This window comes from Ovis aries, chromosome 2 (assembly GCF_016772045.2).
Source record: "Ovis aries strain OAR_USU_Benz2616 breed Rambouillet chromosome 2, ARS-UI_Ramb_v3.0, whole genome shotgun sequence".
Taxonomy (NCBI): Eukaryota; Metazoa; Chordata; class Mammalia; order Artiodactyla; family Bovidae; genus Ovis; species Ovis aries.
This window is the reverse complement of record NC_056055.1, coordinates 249,255,427-249,275,817: the sequence shown is the minus strand read 5'-3', so window position 1 is coordinate 249,275,817 and position 20,391 is coordinate 249,255,427. Positions and strand designations below refer to the sequence as shown.

Sequence of the window (20,391 nt, the reverse complement as noted above, 5' to 3'; positions counted from 1 at the left end):
AGCCTGAGTCTTCATCTGAGGGAGCGACTGGACCGCAAACACAGCCCAGGGTGTTGCGGCTGGGAAAGCTGGGAGCTGCCCCAGTCAAGGCCTTGTAGGCGCTGGCGCTCGTCTGAGACATCCTGTTCTCTCTTGCCTCCACAGGGGAGTAGGAAGGTTAAGAGCGTGAACTCTGGGGTCAAAGCGACCTGGTCCCGGCTCTGACTGCCTGCTGCACGGCCTCTAAGCCTCAGGTTTCGTATCTGTAAAAGGGGGACTGGGAACTCCCTGGTGGTCCAGGGATTAAGACTTGGTGTTTTCACTGCCGTGGGCGCGGGGTTTGATCCCTGGTTGGGAAGCTAAAATGCTGCAGACTGCGTGGCATGACCAAAAATAAAACCTGAAAGAAGGGGAGGAACGGTACTCCACAGACGTAAGGATTAAATGACGATACATAAAAATGCTGAACAGAGCTCTGGGCACGGCTGTGACCTGGAAACATTACTGTCAGACGAGGACACGGAAGCTCAGAAAGGGGCACGGTCCACCGCGATCTGAAAAATTCAGGGGATGCCAGGAGCAGACACACGCGGGGGGACCCAGGTCTGTGGTGTCAGGCAGGAGACAGGCACGGCCAGGAAAATAGGACTTTATTTGCTACATTGACAGCGGCTCTGCCTGGAGCAGTGGCTGTCGTCTACATGGAATGTCCGGAGTGGGGGATGTGGATAGCTAGCATCTCCCTAGGGGTAGGTGGGAAGCTGCAGCCTCGGGGCTGCGGGGGGAATGGCGGAGGGGGTCTGGGGTCCAGTGGAGGCTCAGAGGCAGCAGGTCCAGTGTGCAGGGCGCGGGCCGCCGGGCGGCGCTACCTGATGGGGCCAGCAGGGGGCGCTGCCTCATGGGGCCGGCACCTCACGGGCCCGGCTGGCGGCGCTACCTCGCGTGGCAGGCAGGGGGCGCTGCCTCATGGGGCCGGCAGGGGGCGCTACCTCACGAGCCCGGCGGGCGGCGGCCACGGCCGCTCCGCCAGCTCCCGCTCCAGCTGCTTGAAGCGCTTCTTGGAGGCCCGCTTGGGCCGGAGCTGCCGCAGGCAGCCCGGGAGGTACTGGTCCAGCAGGCTCTGCGGGGACAGGGCGGTGCGGGGGCGGCTGAGGCCGAGTCCCCCGCCAGCGCCCCCCCAACCCCAGCCCGGGGCAGGCCCCACCTCCAGCATGAAGGCTGCCACGACGTTGAAGGCCACCAGGCCCAGCAGCAGCAGCTTGAAGGGGGTGCTGGTGATGCTCTTCAGCGCCAGCGGCCCCTGCAGAGGCCCGGGGGCCAGGACAAGGCCCACCAGGACGGAGCCCAAGACCACCAGGGCCACCAGGAAGGGCACTGGGCAGGGGGGGCGGAGCCCGTCAGGGCAGGGGGCCCCGCGGGCACCAGCCCCCCAGCCCGGCGTCCAGCGCGTCTCCGCTCCCACTTCATCCAGTGTGCCCCCCCGCGCGTCCCCCCTCCTCCCAGCGCGTCCCTGCCCAGCGCGTCCCCCCTCCCCACCGTCCAGCGCTCGCCCCTCCGCCCTTCACCCAGCGCGTCCCCGCCCAGCACATCCCCCCAGCGCAGCAGCACCGTTGGTGTACAGAGGCCGGCGGAAGGGCGCCCCCTTGGACACGGCGGCCGCCAGGATGAGGTACTGGAAGCTGGACAGGGAGAAGACCACCGTGTTCTCGTAGTTGGGGAGGTTGTCCGGTGCAGGCACGGTCCCGTTGAGAGGCACGAACCTAGGGGCACAGGGCCGAGGGTCAGGGACCCAGGGGAGGAGGCCGGGGCGCGGAGGGACGCGGACTGGCTCCCGTTACTCACCAGGGCTGGGCCACCGTCAGGAAGTAGCCCCCCAGCTGCACGCCCGCCACCAGGACCACTTGCAGCAGCAGGCTGCCGAGCACCGGCCCGCTCAGCAGGGACCCGGGCGGCCGCGCCCGCCCCAGCGCCCGCGCCGGCCCCGTGCGGCTCATGAGCACGGCCACCGTGGCAGTGATGACCAGGTCCACGGCCAGGAACTGCAGGTCGCCCAGGTTGGTGTTGACCTGCCAGTGGGGAGGGGGCAGGACAGCTCCCAGTCTGCTGGGAGGACCCACCCTGCCCTGAAAAGCCCTGCTGCGGGAGGTGTTCTTGTGCCCTGCCTCTCTGGAACCCCTCGCAGGTCTGGGAATTGCTGGTCTGACAGCGGGGACACCCCCCTGCCTCTCCGCAGCCCCTCACGGGTCTGGGAACTGCTGGTCTGACGGCGGGGACACCGCCCTGCCTCTCCGCAGCCCCTCGCGGGTCTGGGGAAGGCATGCCCGCTGACCTGGGTGGCCTCATTCTGCTGGGAGCACCCAGCCTGAAGGTGGTCCCAGAGGACTCACAGCTCCCGCCTTCCCCAGGCTGCCGGTGGACATGGGGCAGAAGCCAGCGCAAGGCCTCCACTGCCCGCGGCATCGCCTGCTTCCGGGGGGTGCTCAGCATGTGCTCCCGGCAGAGAGGGGGCGATGCCCACTGGCAGGATGCAGGGGGCACAGCTGAGGTCTGGCTCAGGGCACGTGGGGAAAGGTCGCTCCATGGGAGAGAGGCCACCGCCTCCTTCACCCCAGCCTGAGCTCTGCCTCGGTCTCCCAGCAGGTGGAAGCTCCCAGGGGATGGGGGGCCGGGAAACACGAGCCCAGGATAGCTGCTCTGGTTTCTGAGGACCTACTGTGCACCAGGGGCTCAGCGCTTTCACCATCTCAGACAGTCCTCGCCACTGAGACCCACAATGCCCACGCCACCTGGCTGGAGCAGGATCTGCAGCCACGCTGACTATTCCAGAACCCGCTGGCTCCTCGCCCCCCGGCCGAGGGCCCAGGAGACGCTCACCGTGTAGAGGATCAGCACAGAGATGAACTGGGTCAGGCTGTACAGGGCCATGTACTTGAAGACGCTGAACGACGTGTCCAGGGAACAGCGGCCTTCCCTGGGGAGCGAGCATGGGTGTGTGGGGTCCAGGCCCTGCCCAGCCCCTCTCAGTGCCCGCCGGTGCCTGGCCTGCCTTACCTGATGACCATGGGCACACACTCAATGCTGGCCACGCTGGAGGTGAAGGGGGAGACCACCGAGGCCTCGGCCTGGGAGAGCGAGATGCCCACATCCGCCGCCTTCAGGGCCCCGCAGTCGTTGGCGCCGTCCCCACACATGCCCACACAGTACCTGGTGGGGACGGGAGGGTGGGCGGCCCGACTCACCCGCCGGCTCTGGGCCCACAGGGGCCTCCGCGGCTGGGACACGACCCCCCGCCCCGAGGGCTTGCAGGCAGAGCAGGGGGCTGGCTGCACCCCCTGCCTGCGGGGTGCCTGGGAAATGCTCGGGAAACAGCGCGCTGTGAGCGCTCAGTGAACAGCTGCAGTCACAGCTGCGGGGTCTGAATCCACGCACGCGGAGGGATTGGCCACTTTACATACGAGCCCCTGTGGCTTTCGGCATCTGCAGGGACTCTTAGAATCAGTCCCCCGCAGACGCCAAGGGCTGGGGTGCCTGTTCACAGGACAGACCCAGGGGTGCCCGCGGGGTTCTCCAAGCCGAGGGCTCCCTAATGCCCCGGGTGGGGAGCAGGGACACACAGGCCAGTCGCCCCCTTCGGCCCACCCACAGGCACTCACTGCAGCTTCTGCAGCTCACACACCAGCTCTGTCTTCTGCTCGGGCGCCATGCGGGCAAAGATGGTGCCCTGGACCAACACCTGGGGGCACAGGGAGGAGGCAGGGGCTGAGGCGGCCCCAAGGAGGCAGCCAAGCACGGCGGGGGTGGGGTGACCGGGGGACCCTGGGGGCCTACCTTGGGCAGCAGCTTGGGGAAGTGCTTCACAAGGACGCCGAAGCTGGACCCGCTGAGGGCCAGGTGGCTGCACCAGGGGTCTGGCTCCACGGTGTAGCTGGCAGCCAGGTCAGGATTCTGGGGGCCCGGGAAGGTCAGCTCAGTGCCCCCTGCTCCCCTTGAGAGCTAGGGCCTGGGGCAGGGAACACGGGGGTGGCGGCGTGGGGGGCTGTGGCTGGAACTCAGGGTCAGCCTCACCTGGGCCCCATTCGTGGCTGTGAAGGACTCCACTGGCTGGAGCTGAAGGGAGGCAGGCTGGCCCCGCTCAGGGGGCGCGGCGTGGACAATCACCAGGCGCTCCCGGGGGCCCACCATGCCGCAGCCCTGGGCCACAGTGACCGCCGTCTGCAGGTTGTCCCCTGGGGGTGTGGGGCAGGGTCAGAATCCGGCCGCCGTTGGGGGCGCCATCCTAACCCTGACGCCTGTACAGCTGGGAGCACTGAGACTGGACGGACTCCGTCCACCACGATTGGCTGAGCGAGCTCAGGCAGGGCACCAAGGCCTCTGAACCTGGGTCTCCTCGCCTATAAAACTGTGGGTCAAAGGTCCTAGGAGAGGGCTTCCCCAGTGGTCCAGTGGATGAGAATCTGCCCCCAGCGCAGGGTAACGGGTTTGATCCTTTGTCCAGGAAGGCTGCACATGCCACGGGGCAACTACACCTACGTGCCCAGCCACAGAAGCCCGGGCTCTGGGCCCAGCCAGCAGCGACCACTGAGCCCAGCACTGCCACCGCTGACGCTCGGGCGCCCAGAGCGTGTGCTCTGCAGAGAAGCCATGGGAGCCCACACGCCGCAGCGAGCGCAGCCCTGCTCCCTGCAGCAGCGAGAGCCTGCGACAGACCTGGAGACAACACGCAGCCAGGAGGGGACCAGCTCACGCTTAGAAGTGCGCTGAGGAGAAGCGGGCCTGGGGTCAGTCCCACACGCGCTGTGTGATGCTGTGGGGCTCTGCCAGGAAGAGTGTGTGTGTGTGTCTGTGTACCTGTGTGTCTGTGTGTTTACGTGTGTGTATGTGTGTGTGTGGAGGAGCGGGAGGCAAAGAAAGGACTCAAACCTCTTGAGCCCTACCGTGTGTGTGTGTACGTGTGTGTGTGTATGTGTGTGGGTGTGTATACGTGCACGTGTGCAGGGGCGGGAGGACCAGGGGAGGACACAAACCCACTGAGCCCTTCCGGTCACCCTGGCTGGAGTCTTTCTTCCTTCCTCCATGAAACGGGCCTTCGGGGCTGACCTGCCCCTCCGCCCTCAGGGGCGCTCACCCAGCGGGTGGGCCCCAGGCTGTCATCCTGCCCAGCCTCGCCTCCCTCCTGTCAGCTGGGGTGACAACTACCGCTCGGAGGGAACCGTGATGATACTTGAAATGTCCAAAGAGGACCCGACCGGGAGCAGGAGCCCAGCAGGGACGCCCCAGAGGGGACACCTGGCACGCTGCCCTCTGGGGGCCACCCCGCCGGCCGTACCTACCCGTCACCATGACGGTGCGGATGCGAGTCTTGCGCAGAGCCTGGATGACGCCCGGCGTCTGCGGCTTCAGCAGGTTCCGCATGACCAGCAGCCCCAGGAGACTCAGCTGCTGCTCCACAGCGTCCCTGAGGGGCAGGCCTGGGTCAGAGGCCGCGGGCCACGCGCCTCCCCAGCCCCCGCAGGGCGCTGGGCCTGGCTCCGCGCACGAGGCAGGCACTCGGTCCCCACCTGGGCAGCTGCTGAGCGGCTTCCAGGCTGGCTGTGACGGGCAGCGGCTTACCAGCGAGGGCCACCACGCGGTAGCCCGCGGCCGTGTAGCTCTGCAGCCTCAGGGCGAAGTCGGCGGGCACTGCCAGGGGAGGGGCGGGTCAGGGGGCGGGGGCGGGGGCGGGGCGCCTGCCGACCGGAACCCCGGGGGCCCCCTTCACCTGTCGCGGGGTCGCAGAGGCTGGCCACCAGCTCGGGAGAGCCCTTGACGCAGGCCTCGGGCTGGGCGGCACCGGGCCAGGCCACCACCACGCTCATGCGCTGCAGCGCTGACAGGAAGGGGAAGCGGCCGAGGATGCTGACCGGCGCCGGGGGCTCCTGCAGGACCGGAGGGCCGCTGAGGGCTGACCGGTGGGCCCCCACCCCCCGTGCCCCACGGGCACCCCCGCGACTCACCATGCCCTGCAGGTGGGGCTCCTGGAGCGGGGGTTTCATCACCGCCAAAACCTGGGTCCCAAATGTCGAGTCTGCAATTGGTCCCTCCTCCAGGACCTGGGGGATCAAGGGGCGGGGTGCTGGCTTGGCCTGGGGCAGCCAACCCTTGGCCCCGGGCAAGAGGCAGTAAGGGAGACCGAGTTAGAAGCGTGGAGGACTTCCTTAATGGGAGGCTGGATGGAACAGACGTCACAAATGTGGGCTCTGGAAGGACCCGAGTTCAAACTCTGGCTTTGCCATTTACAAGCTGGTTGGTGACCTTGGACACATTATTCCAAATCTCCCCATTTCCTCCCGGTGAGGCAGCTTTTAAGCTCACCCCCCGAGATGAGACCCCTGCACCAGAGCGCTGGCATGGGGTTGGCACAGCCCAGGGCCACTGTCATTCTTGGTGGTGGGTAAGAGAGAGACTCCCTGGGAGCCCCAAAAATGGAGATCAGAGGGGCTCAGCTCTGGTGGGCTCACCCTCTGGCCCGGGTGCCCAGAGGCAGGGGGCCAACCTGCTTGGGCTCCTCACCCAGCCAGTCGACTCCACCATCTTGAGGTCCATGGGGTCGCCCACTGGGGTGTCCCGCAGCCGGCTGAGGGTGTGGCAGGTGGCCAGTGCCCGGAGCAGGGGCCCCACGGGCAGGCGGCGGGGCTCCGAGACCAGCGGCAGGAATTCCTGCCCCTCCAGGGGCACCACCCCCATCACGTCCAAGCCGTCTTCAGTGAGGGTACCCGTCTGCAGGGGGCAAGCAGGCAGGTCAGTGGCGAGTTCTAGGTGAGCTTGGTCCTGCGGCGGTGGGCGCCCATGTCCCTGGTTAGGGGGGCTCCTGGGAGCCCCAGGAGGCAGGGCTGGAGCCAGAAGAGGTCTCCGTGCTTCCAGACCTTTGGTCAAGCAGGCCCCTCGGCCAGGATGCCCCACCCCCCCAGCAAGCCCTGGGGCTTCCCTGTCTGGCATCATTCCCTCCAGAGAGTCTGCTTGCTCGGGGCTCCCACCCATGGCCTCTCTACTACCCCACCACTTGTCCACTGTGGCACCGAGAGGACCTGGCTGTGCCTGGCTCCCAGGGAGATGAATGGGTGACTGGGGTGAAAGGACTCCTGCATCTTCCGCACCGTGTTTCAGTGGCTCAGTTCCACACTGGCCCTTTCATGAGCCTGGGAGCTCTGCAACCTGACCACGCTCCATTCTTTCAGTTAAAATAACACCCGGGGCTTCCCTGGGGGTGCAGCGATAAGAACCTGCCTGCCACCGCGGGGATCCCGAGTTTGGGAAGGTCCTACATGGCGTGGGCCGCTAAGCTTGTGCAGTGCAAGTACTGAAGCTGGCGTGCCCAGGAGCGTGCGGTGCGGCGGGGGACGCCCCACAATGAGAAGCCTGCGCACCGCAGCGAGAGAGCAGCCCGCTCGCTGCAACGAGAGAGAGCGCGCAGCCACAAGGACTCATCACAGCCAAAAAACCGCTGCGCAGATAATGTCCAGCCTGCTCACCAGGGCCCGCCAGCCTTCAATCAGTCAGGGCTCTGCGGGTCTCGTCTCTTCACTGTTTCCCACAGCCTGTTCCTCCAAGGAGCCAGGAGCCACACAGCTTATCCCCTCCGCCTGGCCAGCCCCACTCTCATCGCGGTGCGGGCACCCCTCAAAGATCACCACGGGACTCACGGAGCCTCGACTGCCCTCTCTCTGAGGGCATGCCCTGATGCCTCCTCCCATGTACCCCATCTCTTCCCTCCCTAGAGCCCATCGCCATCTGCAGCTCTCCACGGTCCTTGGTTTGCTCATCCTGGTGGCGGGCACATCTCTGAGGGGCTGACTGCGGGATCCTCTGTGGTACCCAGGGGCTTCCCAGGTGGCGCTAGTGGTAAAGAACCCGCCTGCCAGTGCAGGAGATGGAGGAGACACAGGTTCAATCCCGGGGTCGGGAAGATCCCCTGGAGGAGGGCATGGTAACCCACTCCAGTATTCTTGCCTGGAAAATCCCACGGACAGAGGAGCCTGGCAGGCCACGCTCCGTGGGGTCGCACAGTCACACACGACTGAAGCGACTCAGCACGCACACTGGGCACCCAGCAGGCTCTCAGCGGTCTTCAAACAAATTAGGTGATTTCGGACATTTTGCATTTCAGACAGTGAGCAGGACAAAGGTGGAGCTGAGGGTGGAGGGCGCCTCTGAGTGTCTCCATCCCAGGACCCAAGGCGGTTGCCGGTGCTCAGAGAAGGGCCCATGGGCCGGCAGTGGGGACCTGGGTTCAGCAGGTGCTCGGTCAGCACTGCGGGGTGAGGGGTAGGGGTGTGTGTGTGTGTGTGTGTGTGTGTGTGCACCTGGTCGTGACGTCGGCGTCCCCGCAGCCCCTACCTTGTCGAAACACACCAGCCGGAGCTTGCCTCCCAGGTTGATGCGCTGCGGGTGGATACAGAAGACGCCCTGGCTCTCCAGCCGGCTCTGGGCGTAGAGCACGCACATGGTCATGGCGGCCGGCAAGGCGGGCGGCACGGCCACCGTCACCACGTCCAGCGCCCGGATCACGATCTCGCCCAGGGGCACCTGGCGGGAGGCGCTGTCAGGGCCCAGGGCCAGCCTGTGTGGGCCCTGGGCCCCCCAGAACTCCCCCCCAGCCCCCAGGCTTACCCGGTTGCGGAGGAGGGTAACGATGCTGTAGATGGTGCCAAGCAGAGCTGGGGAGACAGGAGGGGCTCAGCGGGGCTGTGCTGGGGCTCAGGGCCCCCAAAGGGCAGGGAGCGGGGGCCACTCACCCACAACCGAGAGGGCGGCCACGAACTTCATGCTGTGCTTGTAGAACTTGAAGCTGAGCGGCCGGGGGTGCAGGATGGAGCTCACCAGGCCCCCCTTGGCCGTGCAGAACCCTGGGAAGGGAAGCAGGGGTCAGGAGGGGTCACCCGGCCTGCCCCACACCGCCCACAGCTCCGGGGTCAGCGATCGCCCAGCTGGGGACCCACAGCTCCTGCCCAGACTTCACAGGTTTACTCAACACAGAATCAGTACGTAACACCAGCTACAAGCTGGGTGGTTTACTTCCAATCCAGATTGCAGCTTTGGCTGAAAAGAAGTCCAATCTGGTGACACTGGGTCCCCTTCCCATGAGGCAGGGGCTCCTGGGGAGCACAGGGCTGCTCTCTCCCTCGGGGGCTCCTTCCTTCTCACCAAGGTCCCGCCCGCTGCACCCAGCCAGCCCGCCCAGCTCTGCGCCCCTCTCCTCTGGCTGGTGACCCCAGTGTCTCTGTTTGGCCCTCCGCCTCGCACCTGTCTGCGTCACCACCGCCAGGACGTGGGGTCCCACAAAGGCCCGGGCCTGCAAGATGAGGGTCCCGCAGAAGAGTGTGTGCCGCCGGTGGGCCTCTGGGAGGTAGGGCGCTGGGCCCTCGGGCAGGGCCGTCTTCAGCACTGGGACGCTCTCCCCTGGGGGATACGTGGCGTGAGGCCCAGGCAGCCCCTCCGCCGACCAGACCAAGCCCTAAGCAGAGAACTGTAATGGAAGCCCTGGGCCTCATTTAGCTCTTCTAACTGCGTGTGAAGAAGTCACTGTCCCCGTTTTACACAGAGGTACACTGAGGCCCAGAGCGCACAGAAGACACAGGCCCAGTGAGGCACTCTCGGTTCAGGAGCCGTCTCTCCAGGGAGCCGGGAACAGTTGGGGGGCCCAGGGTCAGGGGAAGGCACTGCTGTCTGTCCACTGGGATTACTCTGTAACCAGCTGTGTTACTTTTACAACAAACCACCAAAGGGATTGACTCCAGCCCCGAGCCAGCTGCTGGTGAAGAGCAGCAGGGCCTCCCCCGGGGTCTGTGGGGCGGGAAGGGGTGAGGACAGGATGGTTACCTGAGAGCAAAGGGGAACGAGAGCTCCAGCAAAGACGGTTCTGAAAGGCAGAGGAGCTTGGCGGCGGGGGTGGGGGGCAGCGCCAGGGGCAGGGGCTGACCTGTCAGGGAGCTCTCGTTGACCACGCACTCGCCAGCCACCAGGGCCGCGTCGCAGGGCATCAGGCCGCCCTCCTGGGGCAGCACCAGGCAGTCTCCGGGCACCAGCTCGCTGGAGTCCACCCACTCCTCTGCGGGCAAGCCGGGGTCAGCAGGGGCCGGGGCGGGGCCGGGCGGGGCGGGGCGGGGCCGGGCGGAGGGGGGGGCGGGTTGGGTGGTCAGCAGGGGGCCACTGGCTCCTCCCCTCCGCCGGCTCCTCCCCCCTCCCCCAGCCTCTCCCCTCCCCCAGCCTCCTCCCTCCCCCGCTTCTTACCTCCCCCGGGCCTGCAGACGCACACCCGTACAGACAGCTGGACCATGTCCCTCAGGGTCTGGCTTTGCTGTGGGCAGGCGGACAGGAGGGCGCGGGTGGGTGGAGGTCCCAGGACGCCCGCCCCGTCGCCACCGCCCCGCCCACCCACCTTTCTGGTCCTGTAGACGGACAGGCAGATGGAGACTGCGGAGACGAGCAGGATGCACAGCGCGTACCAGTAGTAGTGGTCGGCCAGCCACAGCGCGATGCTGAAGGCCTGGAACCCATAGTACGGGTTCAGTGCCTGGGGGGGCGGCGGGGAGGCAGCGTCAGGGCCCAGGGCCCCCGCGGGGGACCGGCCCCGGAGCGGAGCAACTGACGGCTCCAGGGATGGAAGCCAAGCCCACCTCCTGGTCGGTCCCGCCCGACTCCCTTGGCCGCGCTCCCTGCTCTAAGGGGACACAGGTCTGCAGGCCGGGCCCCCGCCACGCACCCCGTCCGCCTGTCACACGAGGGTGAGGGCAGCTCCGCAGGCTGCCGCCGCCAGCTCCACCGTGCCCCGGGGGCGCCGGGGCACGGAGGCTGAGTCTCTGCCTGATACCCCACGCCCCGCGTGGCGCCGGGCTCCGGGCCTCCCCTCTGTCTCGCCGGCTTCCGCCCCGGCTCAAGGGCCATGTCAGCCCGGACTCTCGGTGTGTCCGGCACTGGCTTCCCTTTGACCCTGTGTGACCCTGGCCGTGTCTTCCCTCCTCTGAAGCTCCGGCTCCTCGCGTGTGAAACGCGTCCCTGCTGCGAGGCTGCTGGAACAGGAAGGTGGGCAATGCACGCAAGGACCCAGGCGCTGGAGCCCAGCTCTAGGCAAAGCGGGAGCCCCGGCCGTGTGGGGTGCCTCGGCCTCCGAGCCCAGCCGGACCAGAATTGCCGATCCCTCTCCCTGAGCTGACCGGGGAGGGATCTGAGTCATCTCCACTGTGGAGAAGAGCACGGCAGGCAGGACCCGCCTCTGCTAAGGGGCCCAGAGAGGGCAGGTCCCTGGTCCAGGTCACACAGGGCCAGAGCTGGGGAGAGCCAGGACAGCCCTACCTCGTCCACCAGCAGCTGGGGATAGGACTTGACCGGGACGCTGATCACGTTGGGGCCGTAGACGGCCTTCCTGCAAGACGAGTGACAGAGCTGTCAGGTGGGGGGGTGGGCAGTGGCAGCTGGACCCTCCGGCAGGGACGGAGCGCCCCGCTTCACAGCCGGGGAGACCGAGGCCAGGGAAGGCAGGAGACTGCCAGCAGGCCACGCCCTGGGGCGCAAGACAGAGGGCCGGCCCCCAGGCAGCCCCCACCTCACAGTGTGGTCCTGCAGGCTGAGGCCAGCGCTGGCACGGCGGAGGTCGTCACAGGTGCGGCTGTGGTCCAGCAGGCTGCAGGAGCGGAGAGGGGCTTGAGCGGGCAGCAGGGGCTGAGTTCTGTTCCCCTCCTCCTGGCCCACCTCTGCCACCCCGGCCCAGGGAGAATGCGTCCTGCACTAACTCTGGGCCCGAAAGAAGTGAACGTCTCAGTTGCTCAGGTGTGTCCAACTCTTTGCCACCCCGTGGATGGCAGTCCGCCAGGCTCCTCTGTCCAAGAATACTGGAGTGGGCTGCCATGCCCTCCTCCAGGGGATCTTCCCGACCCAGGGATCGAACCCAGCTGTCCTGCATTGCAGGCAGATTCTTTACTCTCTGAGCACCAGGGAAGCCCTCACTTTCCCCTTTTGTCCCTCTGATTGGGCCTCAAACCCTGTCACCCAAGAAAAACAATTAGAGATGATGAAAATACTTAGCAGGGACAACAGCTGCTGTTGTTCAGTGACATTTAGTGCCGCGACTATTTGCTGACATCAATGCCAGAATGAGTGGAAAGCGACACGCTGCGTAACGCTTTAAGCATTGTTACCGGCCCTGCGTTAACAGTTTGTGTGTCTGGCACTCTGAATTGGAAATACATATGTATATAGATAAAGCTGGCATAAACTTTGCTAAAGCAGCTATATTGAAAAAAGACGCCGCCTTAGGTAGGTCACTGCCTCTCTGGCCTCAGATGTTCATGTGCAGGTTGGAGCTGGGGACAGCACCGCCTCCCGGGGCTGCCGGTGGGGTCAGGGGAATAAGTTCTGCACGCGTTCGGACGGCTCCTGGCAGCGATGGAGCCACGGACACCGCGGTGACTCCCATTCTCCTCTCGCAGCGGAGCCTCCTGGGGCGTCCGCACGCCTGCTGGGCGCTCGCCTCTGGGCTGTGCTGCCTTTTACCAACCAGCTGGGGGGCATCAGGGCTCCTCCCGGCTGCGTGAGCACGCTCTGCCCAGGACCCAGGAAGGCCGGAATCACGCCCGAGTTAGCGGACTCCGCGACCAGGAACGGCCGAGAGTACGGGGATGGCCCCTGGCTTGCTCCTTGGGTGAGGGCACCCCCAGGCGTGTGTGCATCACTGGCTCAAAGGGGCCCCCGAGGCCTGCGTCCCGGGCGCCCACGACGAGCCCCTTCACTGCCTTCTCCCTGCCTCCCGACCCTGGTGTCTCCTTCCAGCCTCCCTGCACCTGAATCCTGTCTTGGGGTCTGCTTCTTGGGGCTCAAACTAAGACATAAAGTGAGCTCATGTTTCTCAAGCCCTTAGTAGGGGGCAGAGCAGCTACAAGACCCGGCTCTGTGCCAGGAGGTCCACGTCCAGGGTGGGCAGTCTGCTCACAGTGGTGCTGCCACCACGGGCCGGGCACTGGGCCAAGCCTTGCACCCCAAGCGTGTGCTTTACATTCCAAACAGAGCTAGGATGGGGCTTCCTTTGTGGCCCAGCGGTTGAGAGCCCTCCTGTCGACGCAGAGGACACAGGTTCGAGCCCTGGTCAGGGAAGACCCCACGTGCCTCGGGGCAACCAGGCCCCTGCTCCCCAACAAGAGAAGGCGCCGCCCTAAGGAGCCCATGCGCCCCAACTAGAAAACAGCGCCCCCAGCGGCGAAGATGCAGCACAGCCCGAAATACACAACCTCAGAGAAACTCTGGAACTTGAGGCCAGGATCCCCTTCACGACTTATTTACAAACAGAAACCTTGAGGCTCTAACAGGCTCCGTGACCTGCCTGGGGTCGCAGGGGGTCGAGGCCCGGAGCTGAGAGCGGAGTCCACGCCGGGCTGCCCCCCGCCAGCCCTCTGCCCGGCCCAGCGCCGCCCTGGTGCCCACCTGACTTGGCAGAAGGCCTGCTGGGTCTCTATCCAGACGTAGCGCTGGCCTCGGAAGACGTAGTAGCGCAGCCTCCGCTGCAGGGGGGACAGAGAGGGGTGTGCTCACGTGGGGCGGTGGACAGGGGCCCGCCTGAGGCCTGTGCCTGGGGGGCGGGCGGCAGGCAGGGGCCCCAGGAGAGGGGTGGGAATGAAACAGGTGATCCACCAGGGACTCCCTGGGGCTCCAGCGGCTTGAGACCCCTCGCTCTCAGCGCAGGAGCTGGGATATCCCCCCTGGTCAGGCCCTCGCTCTCGGCGCAGGAGCTGGGATTATCCCCCCTGATCGCTCTCAGCGCAGGAGCTGGGATCCCACCCCTGGTCAGGCCCTTGCTCTTGGCGCAGGAGCTGGGATCCCACCCCCAGTCAGGCAACCACGAACAGAGCCTGCATGCTGCAACCAAGGGCCAGCACAGCCAATAATTAATTTTAAAAAATGAATAAAAAATAATCTGATTAATTCAAAATAAAAAAGGTGATCAGCCAGTATCCTGGCCTCTTAGGAGAACCAGAGGTGCCCGGAGCACAGTGGAGGCCAGCTCTAATCGCAGAGGGTGTGAAAATGGGCCCCGGGACGGGCAGGGCGTATCCGGAGCCCAGCCGTCTACATACCTGCTCTTCAGGCCTGTGGAGCCGTGCGGTGTCCTTCCAGGCATCCTCCGGCTCTGCCCCCACAGCCGCCCGGCTCCGGCCATCCTCTGCCCGCGTCTGTGGGGGCGGCTGCAGGCTGTGGAGGGGCTGGGGTTACTGTGGACCCCGGGCCGGCCCAGCACCCGCCTGTCCCCAGTCACTGCGCTCCCTGGGATGGGAGGCCCGGGTCGGCGCCTTCGCGGGAGGAGAGCGGGAGCGGGGCTCCTGGGAAGGGGGACGCAGCTGCCTCACCTGTCAGCGCCGATGGCCTCCGTCTGCACTTGGACCGTACAGAGCTGCCATGAACTATCCTGGAATACGGAGGCCCGGACCCAGTCCGAAGCGATTCTTCCCCTCCCCAGCCCCACCCCACGGCCAGGTGGTCCCCGCTGGAGGAGGCAGGGATCAAGGATGCGGGGGACCTCCTGGGAACCACCAGCCCTGCCGCGTCTGCCCACTGCTCAGATCGGACAGCTGAGGTCTAGGGAGGAGACGCACCCGTGTCAGGCCCCACAGAATGTCAGCAGCCAGGCTGGCCCGGGAACCCAGGCGTCCTGCACCCCCGAGCCCGAGGCACTGCCACCCCTCCCTCCAGGCTCTCCCTGCCCCCGCCCGCTCACCTCTCTGTCTCTTGTTTCGATGACGAGTGTTTCCGCGCGGGCCAGGCTGCAGGGCCGGAGCCGCAGGCGCACCGCCCACAGGGGCTTCCACCGGAACAGGAGCAAAGGGAGCCCCGCCAGCGTCCAGACCACGGCGTGGTAGCCGACGGCTCTCCACGGACTGCCACAGTAGCCGCTGAGCCTCTGCACCGCGGGACAAGGCCAGCGCAGCTGGGCGGGCGGGCCCACCCCCACTCGGAGCTCGCCCGCCCCTCCTCGTCCGCGTGCACGCGTGTTCTGTCACGGCCGACTCTCTGAGACCCCCAGGTCACGGCTGCAGCCCGCCAGGCTCCTCTGTCCGTGGGACTTCCCAGGCAAGAACACTGGGGCGGGCTGCCGGTTCCTTTCCGGGATCTTCCCGGCCCCGGGATCGAACCCGCTCCTCCGCGCCTCCCACCTCTGCAGGCCCGGGACCCTCCCCCCGCCCCCGCCCCGCCTCCACATACCTCGGATGAAACTGAGGAGCTGAGGGGATCTGTAGATGTCTCGATCGTCAGGGTCCCATAGCCGGCGGGCGTGCTGCCCACGAGCGGGCTGCTGTCTGTGGGGAGAAGGGGAAGCGTCCTTGGTGGGGGGGCTTGGCCTCCTTCCTTAAACAGGACTGAAGCTGACACACCCAGCAACTCGGGCCTTTCTGGCCCTGTTCCCCGCGTCCTGCTGGCTCTCGCTCACAGCGCCTTGTTTCCTTGAGCCCCTGGTGAATTCTGACGGGCTGTGGCCAGGAGTCGGGGCCGGGGCCCACCTGGCTTCGCCAGCACCCATACACCCAGCTGCTGCCTTCCTGGGAGCTCTGTGCCCCACTTTCCACCTGGTCTCCACCCCAAGGGCAGGGACAGGGCTCTTCATCCTTCATTAACCTTCCTGCCCAGCACAGCCCTGGCCGTGAGGAGACGCTGAGAATCTGGACCAATAAAACGTAAAGGCAGCCTCACTGTGGAGGTGAAATGAGGGAGGAGGAAGGAAGAACCCTGTCACTGGGGGTGGGTTGGAGCAGGGCATGAGCTGAGCAAGCCCCCAGGGCTGGAGGAGAGACGCTACCACGTGCCAGTGCCCAGAGGAACAGCGGGCAGCTTCCTTCTGTGAGGAAGGGGCCCATTTTAAAGATGGGTAAACTGAGGTTCAAAGAAACACGGTGGGCATTTCTACTGCAGAAATCATTCTGTTTCTCCTGCTTTCCCTACTGTAGAGCTACATTCCTCGCAGAGCAGGCAGACAGGGGGCGATCTGGGGCCCTGCAGGGGGTAGGACTCAGGGCTCCCAGCCTCTGCCAAGGTTTCTCCAACTGCGGTCCCCAGACCTCTCAGAGAAGCTGTTAAGACATGACGATGCCCGAGGCCCTCCCAGACCCGCAGGCACGAAGGCGGTGGTGCTGGGCAGCCGCAAGTTTCCCAGGAAGAGCTCGCTGTGGGGGGTGGGAAGCCAGGCAGGTGGGGAGCAGCCTGCTGAGTTTCTGGGCTCCCTTCCCTGCCTCCCCAGACAGAGCCCTGCAGAGGCCTGAGCTAAAGGTCCCACCCAACAAACCCAAGGTTTCCCAGGCAGCTGATCCTGTCGCAATACCCCAGCCCCTCAGGGGCTCTGCCCCCAAACACTTGGGTTCCTGCAGCTGCTCCAACCCCGAGGCAGCCCGGAGGGTCAGTGTTTCCCAAGGACCCACAACGAGCGGGCTCCACTCCCGGTCCTTCTCATGTGGGTAACACAGTGACCCCGCCACGTGAGCACAGTAACTACCCCCTTTTTACAGAAGAGAGTTAGGCTCAGAGAGGCTAGGTAGGATTTTAAAGCCCATCAGACCAGACCAGACAGTCTGCTCTCTCCTCTCCAGCCCCCACGCCTCCACCTAAGGATGGTGGTAATGATCACTATGGTAATGGTCAGAGTCAGAGCTGCCGACGTCCATTAAGCACCTCCTGGGTGGCAAGAGTGGCTCGAACCTGCCACAGGAAGGGGCTGCTTTCAGTCCCCAGCAACACGAGGAGGAGCTGCTTCGTACGAACGGGGGAGCTGAGGCTGAGCCACAAAGGTCCCCAAGCGAACGGTGGAGCCAGGAGGTCACGGCCCAGACCCTGTGCTCTGGGGGCCAGTGGGCACCATCCCAGAGCAGGGCACACGCCCGCACCGCCTGAAGCCTCTCTCAACAAGAGGACCCAAACCTACACGGAGCCAGGCTCCACCACGGCCAAGCCACCCGGCTACTGGGCGGCTCAGAAAGCTATGGAGGCGCCACCAGCTCCAGGAAGGGCCTAGTCTCTGGGGAATACACAGAGAGAGAGAGAGAGACAGATAGACAGACAGACACACACACACACACAGAGACAGACAGACAGACACAGACATACACATACACATAGAGAGACACACACAGACACAAACACACACACACACACAGATACACAGAGACACGAAGCCTGCGGCTCTCAATCACCTGCGCCTGGTCAGCCTTCCCCCTGGGCCCACAGAGACCCCTGGGGGTGGTCCCTTTGCGTTCTGGCCCCAGCCCAGCCCGGCTTTGGAGGGACCCTTGCCGCGCTGTCATTTCCTGCCCGTCCTGATGGCAGCGCACAGATGAAAAAGGGCTGAGCCCCCCGCTCTCTGCGTGTGTGCGGCCCTCCTCTCTGCTGTGGGTCTGTGTGTGTCTGTGGCTGCAGGTGGGAGCAGGCGGCTCGCCCTGGGGCAGGACACCAGGCGCTCAGGACCCATCCGGCCTGGGCCCCTGACAGGCCCAGCCCTTTTTCTGTTCCCGCTTCAAAGACCACGGTCCCCGCTGGCCTTCCCACCAGAGTCCCCACCAGCTCTGAAGACCTGCCTCCTGAGGGGTCAGAGTCGGTGGTCTCTCCCCTTTAGGGCTGACTGCGGGTGTAAGGGGAAGAGCACCTTACAGGGGAATTCCCTGGCGGTCCAGGGGTTAGAACTCTGTGCTTCCTCAGCAGAGGGCACTGGTTTGATCCCTGGTTAGGGAACTAAGATCCCCTGCAAGCTGCAAGGTCAAAAAAAAAACAACCCCAAACCACCACCACAAAGGGGGCTGACACAGGCCAGGCACCGCTCAAGGGCTCGACACACTTCGATTCACTCATTTCTCACCACTGTCAAGCGGGGACTGCTTTTATTCCTATTTTACAGACTAAGAAACTGAGGCCCGGAGAGGTGGAGTAAGTCGCCCAAAGGCACACAGCCAGTGTGTGGTGGGATGTGATCCAGGGGGTATGATCGTAGGGTCCCCGCTCTTAACCGCAGCTCCATGCCTGCCGTCGCTGCCGTCCCCCTCGGTAACTGTGGTCCTGGTTCTTTCACAAGGGCCCCAGCCTCTCTGGCTTACCCCTCTCCAGGATCGTAACCCTGAGGCAGCTGGCCCAGGGGGTGTTTGAAGTTCCTGAAGCGTGGCCTGTGCAGGAGGGCGTCACCGGCTCCTCTGCCAAGGAGGTGTGGCTTCCGCCCTGACCCATTTCTCGGGCTCCCTTCCACGCTCCCACTGCCCCGTCTGAAAACCCACAGCTGTGCACTCAGCAGCCGCTCCCTGGCCTCCACGCCCCCAGGCCAGCGGCTGTGCTGGGGACCGGGCTGCAGCGTGGTGCCCACCAACTTGTCTCACAACTGGAAAGGCCATTATTCCAAAGCCCCCTCTGCCCACTTCCCGCCTCCGCTGAGAGCAGCGTGCCAGGCCTGCACAGGCATCACCCGCTCCTGCTCGCAGCGCCTGGAACCCACTGAATGAACGAACACATGAGTGAGGGCTGCACACCTCACTGACCTAACAGGGCTCGGAAGCAGCGGGGCAAGGGTCGCTGAGTCCCTCTCCCGCCCTGGGCCAGCTGGCAGGTGCAGAGCGGCCAGCCTCTTCTTGACGGGCCCCGCCAGAGCCCACCTGGAGCCGCCCTCAGCATCTCGCTTCCCCCAGGGCCTAAACAGTGTTCCCTCTGGAAGTTCTTTCTTGTGTCTGCCTCACACAAGTCACTTCTCCCAGTCAACGCGGGGAAGGAGGAAGGCAGCTTGAAGGAGGAAGCCACATCTGTGGAACACTCTAGATTCCAGCAAGGTCAAGCCCAGGGCCTGCTTTTGCAGAACACCTGTCAACATACTCAGAAGGCTGTGTTTATATCTATTCGCATCTGAGGCTCCCCAGGGATGGCACAGGAAGGTCAGGGCAGTGTCTGATCTCTTTCAGGACCCCTAGCTGCTTGAGATGAGAATACTTTCACAAATGATGGCATTGCTCTTCTCGATAACAGCAACGGATCTTCACAGGTAACCCTCTGATGGAGGGACTATTATCACCCCATTTTACAGCTGGGGAAGCTGAGGAACACAGCTTCAGGGTCCCTTGCGCAGGCTCATAGAGCTTGAAAGGGGAGAAGCTGGAAATGAGTGGGTCTGAATGAACACATTCCTTCCATTCGCCCTCACAGCCACCTCTCAGAAAGTAAGGATTAGGAACCCCATTTCAGTGAGGCTCAGAGAGGTTGATCAACATGTCCAAAGTCACACAGCTCCAAGTGGTCAAGACTAGACTTGAAACTAGTCTGACTCCACAGCCCCGGGGCAATGCCACGAGCACTGCAGAACCGAGGGACTGGAGTCAAAGCCGTTTGGGAACCTCTTGTTTCCTGCGGAAGCGCCGGTTTCCTGCTGATGATCGCGGAGGCCTAGGGCAGCCTCCTCCCTTGCCGTGCTTCTCCGGGGCCAGGCTGAGTCAGGCACAAGCTGCCAGGAGCTCCCTGATCTGAGGATCTGGGTCCGAGAGCCACAGCCCCTCAGCAGGCCTGCACTCTAGAGTCGGGGCTGGGGAGGGGGGGTGAGGTGGGAGACAGGAGGGAGAGGCCCAAAGGGTCTGAAGCTGCAGAGAGGATGCTCGGGTGTTGGTGGCCTGTGGCTGAGAGATGAGCCCTCTCTAAACACCGGAGGTCTACTGGTGCCCTTCGCAGCAGACAGGATTTAAATTACGTGGCCTCCAGACACACGGCTTGGGACGGGTGACAGGGGCGGTGTGGTCCCCGGACCAGGGCACTGAGCCTTCCTCTGGAGGCCTGGACTGACATTTGTACCCCAGGACATTCCAGTCCAGAGATTCAGGAACCCTTGGCTCCTCCAGCTCCATTCATTCATTCAGCCCAAAGGAACACCCGCTCAGAGGCCCGGACGCAGCGACCTCCACGCCTCTCCCACCTGGACGCCGGTCTCCGCACCCGGAGGCCCGCGCCCCGGTTAACCCTCTGCACGGCGGCGCCGGGCGCTGAGCCGCCGGGGCTTTAGGAAGGAGCCACCCCGGGCTCCCGGCCTCTCTGGGATCTGGAGTCGGGGGGGTGCCCGGCGCGGGGTTTTCGGTGGTGGTGGGGGGGGGCGCGGTGTCCGGGGGCCGCTCCCGCGGTGGGGTCTCCCAAAGGCAAGCGGACCGCGCCCGGGTCCCGTCTGCCCCGGCGGCGCGCTCACCTGCGCTCATGGCGGCTCCTCGCGCTCATCGCCGGCACGGGCGTCGCGAGGCCCCGCGGCAGGGGCCGAGGCGGAAGGCCGGGGGCGCGGGGCGCGGCGGAGCCGGGCCGCCCGCAGCACCTGCAGGACCGGGAGGAGGGAGCGGCGGCCACGGTGCCGCAGTCGGGTCTGCGCCCCCCGCGCCCCGCCCCGCGCCCGCCAAGCCCCGCCCC

The 20,391-nt window shown here is 65.2% G+C and overlaps 1 protein-coding gene across 3 annotated transcripts; it reads right to left on the bottom strand.

The window, feature by feature from the left end:
* Positions 1 to 612: 612 nt before the first annotated feature.
* ATP13A2 (ATPase cation transporting 13A2) lies at positions 613 to 20,349 on the bottom strand. Of its 3 annotated transcripts, none has more exons than XM_042244766.1 (29): positions 20,180 to 20,349; positions 15,202 to 15,296; positions 14,717 to 14,899; positions 14,349 to 14,407; positions 14,079 to 14,193; positions 13,429 to 13,505; positions 11,558 to 11,635; positions 11,308 to 11,377; positions 10,394 to 10,528; positions 10,246 to 10,312; positions 9,935 to 10,063; positions 9,259 to 9,414; positions 8,751 to 8,861; positions 8,626 to 8,672; positions 8,353 to 8,541; positions 6,477 to 6,735; positions 5,973 to 6,068; positions 5,738 to 5,894; positions 5,590 to 5,658; positions 5,310 to 5,434; positions 4,045 to 4,205; positions 3,808 to 3,924; positions 3,633 to 3,712; positions 3,031 to 3,183; positions 2,854 to 2,950; positions 1,822 to 2,045; positions 1,588 to 1,739; positions 1,184 to 1,353; positions 613 to 1,099 (listed from the first exon to the last, which is right to left on the bottom strand). In XM_042244766.1, exons 1-29 carry the CDS (start codon positions 20,187 to 20,189, stop codon positions 965 to 967), a joined length of 3,516 nt encoding a protein of 1,171 aa, XP_042100700.1. In that variant the 5' UTR covers positions 20,190 to 20,349; the 3' UTR covers positions 613 to 964. The 3 variants fall into 3 exon arrangements, with proteins under 3 accessions (XP_042100700.1, XP_027821472.1, XP_027821473.1); XM_027965671.2 differs by having other exon boundaries at positions 5,538 to 5,658; positions 6,529 to 6,735; XM_027965672.2 differs by having other exon boundaries at positions 5,538 to 5,658; positions 6,529 to 6,735; positions 10,394 to 10,501.
* Between the last annotated feature and the right edge of the window lie 42 nt (positions 20,350 to 20,391).

Excerpts from the sequence above, each read along its gene's own strand:
- ATP13A2 (XM_042244766.1), bottom strand. Across the intron at positions 14,408-14,716 it reads TCGAAACAAGAGACAGAGAG|GATAGTTCATGGCAGCTCTG; the intron begins GTGAGCGGGCGG and ends TCCGTATTCCAG. Across the intron at positions 11,378-11,557 it reads CTGCAGGACCACACTGTGAG|GAAGGCCGTCTACGGCCCCA; the intron begins GTGGGGGCTGCC and ends CTCGTCTTGCAG.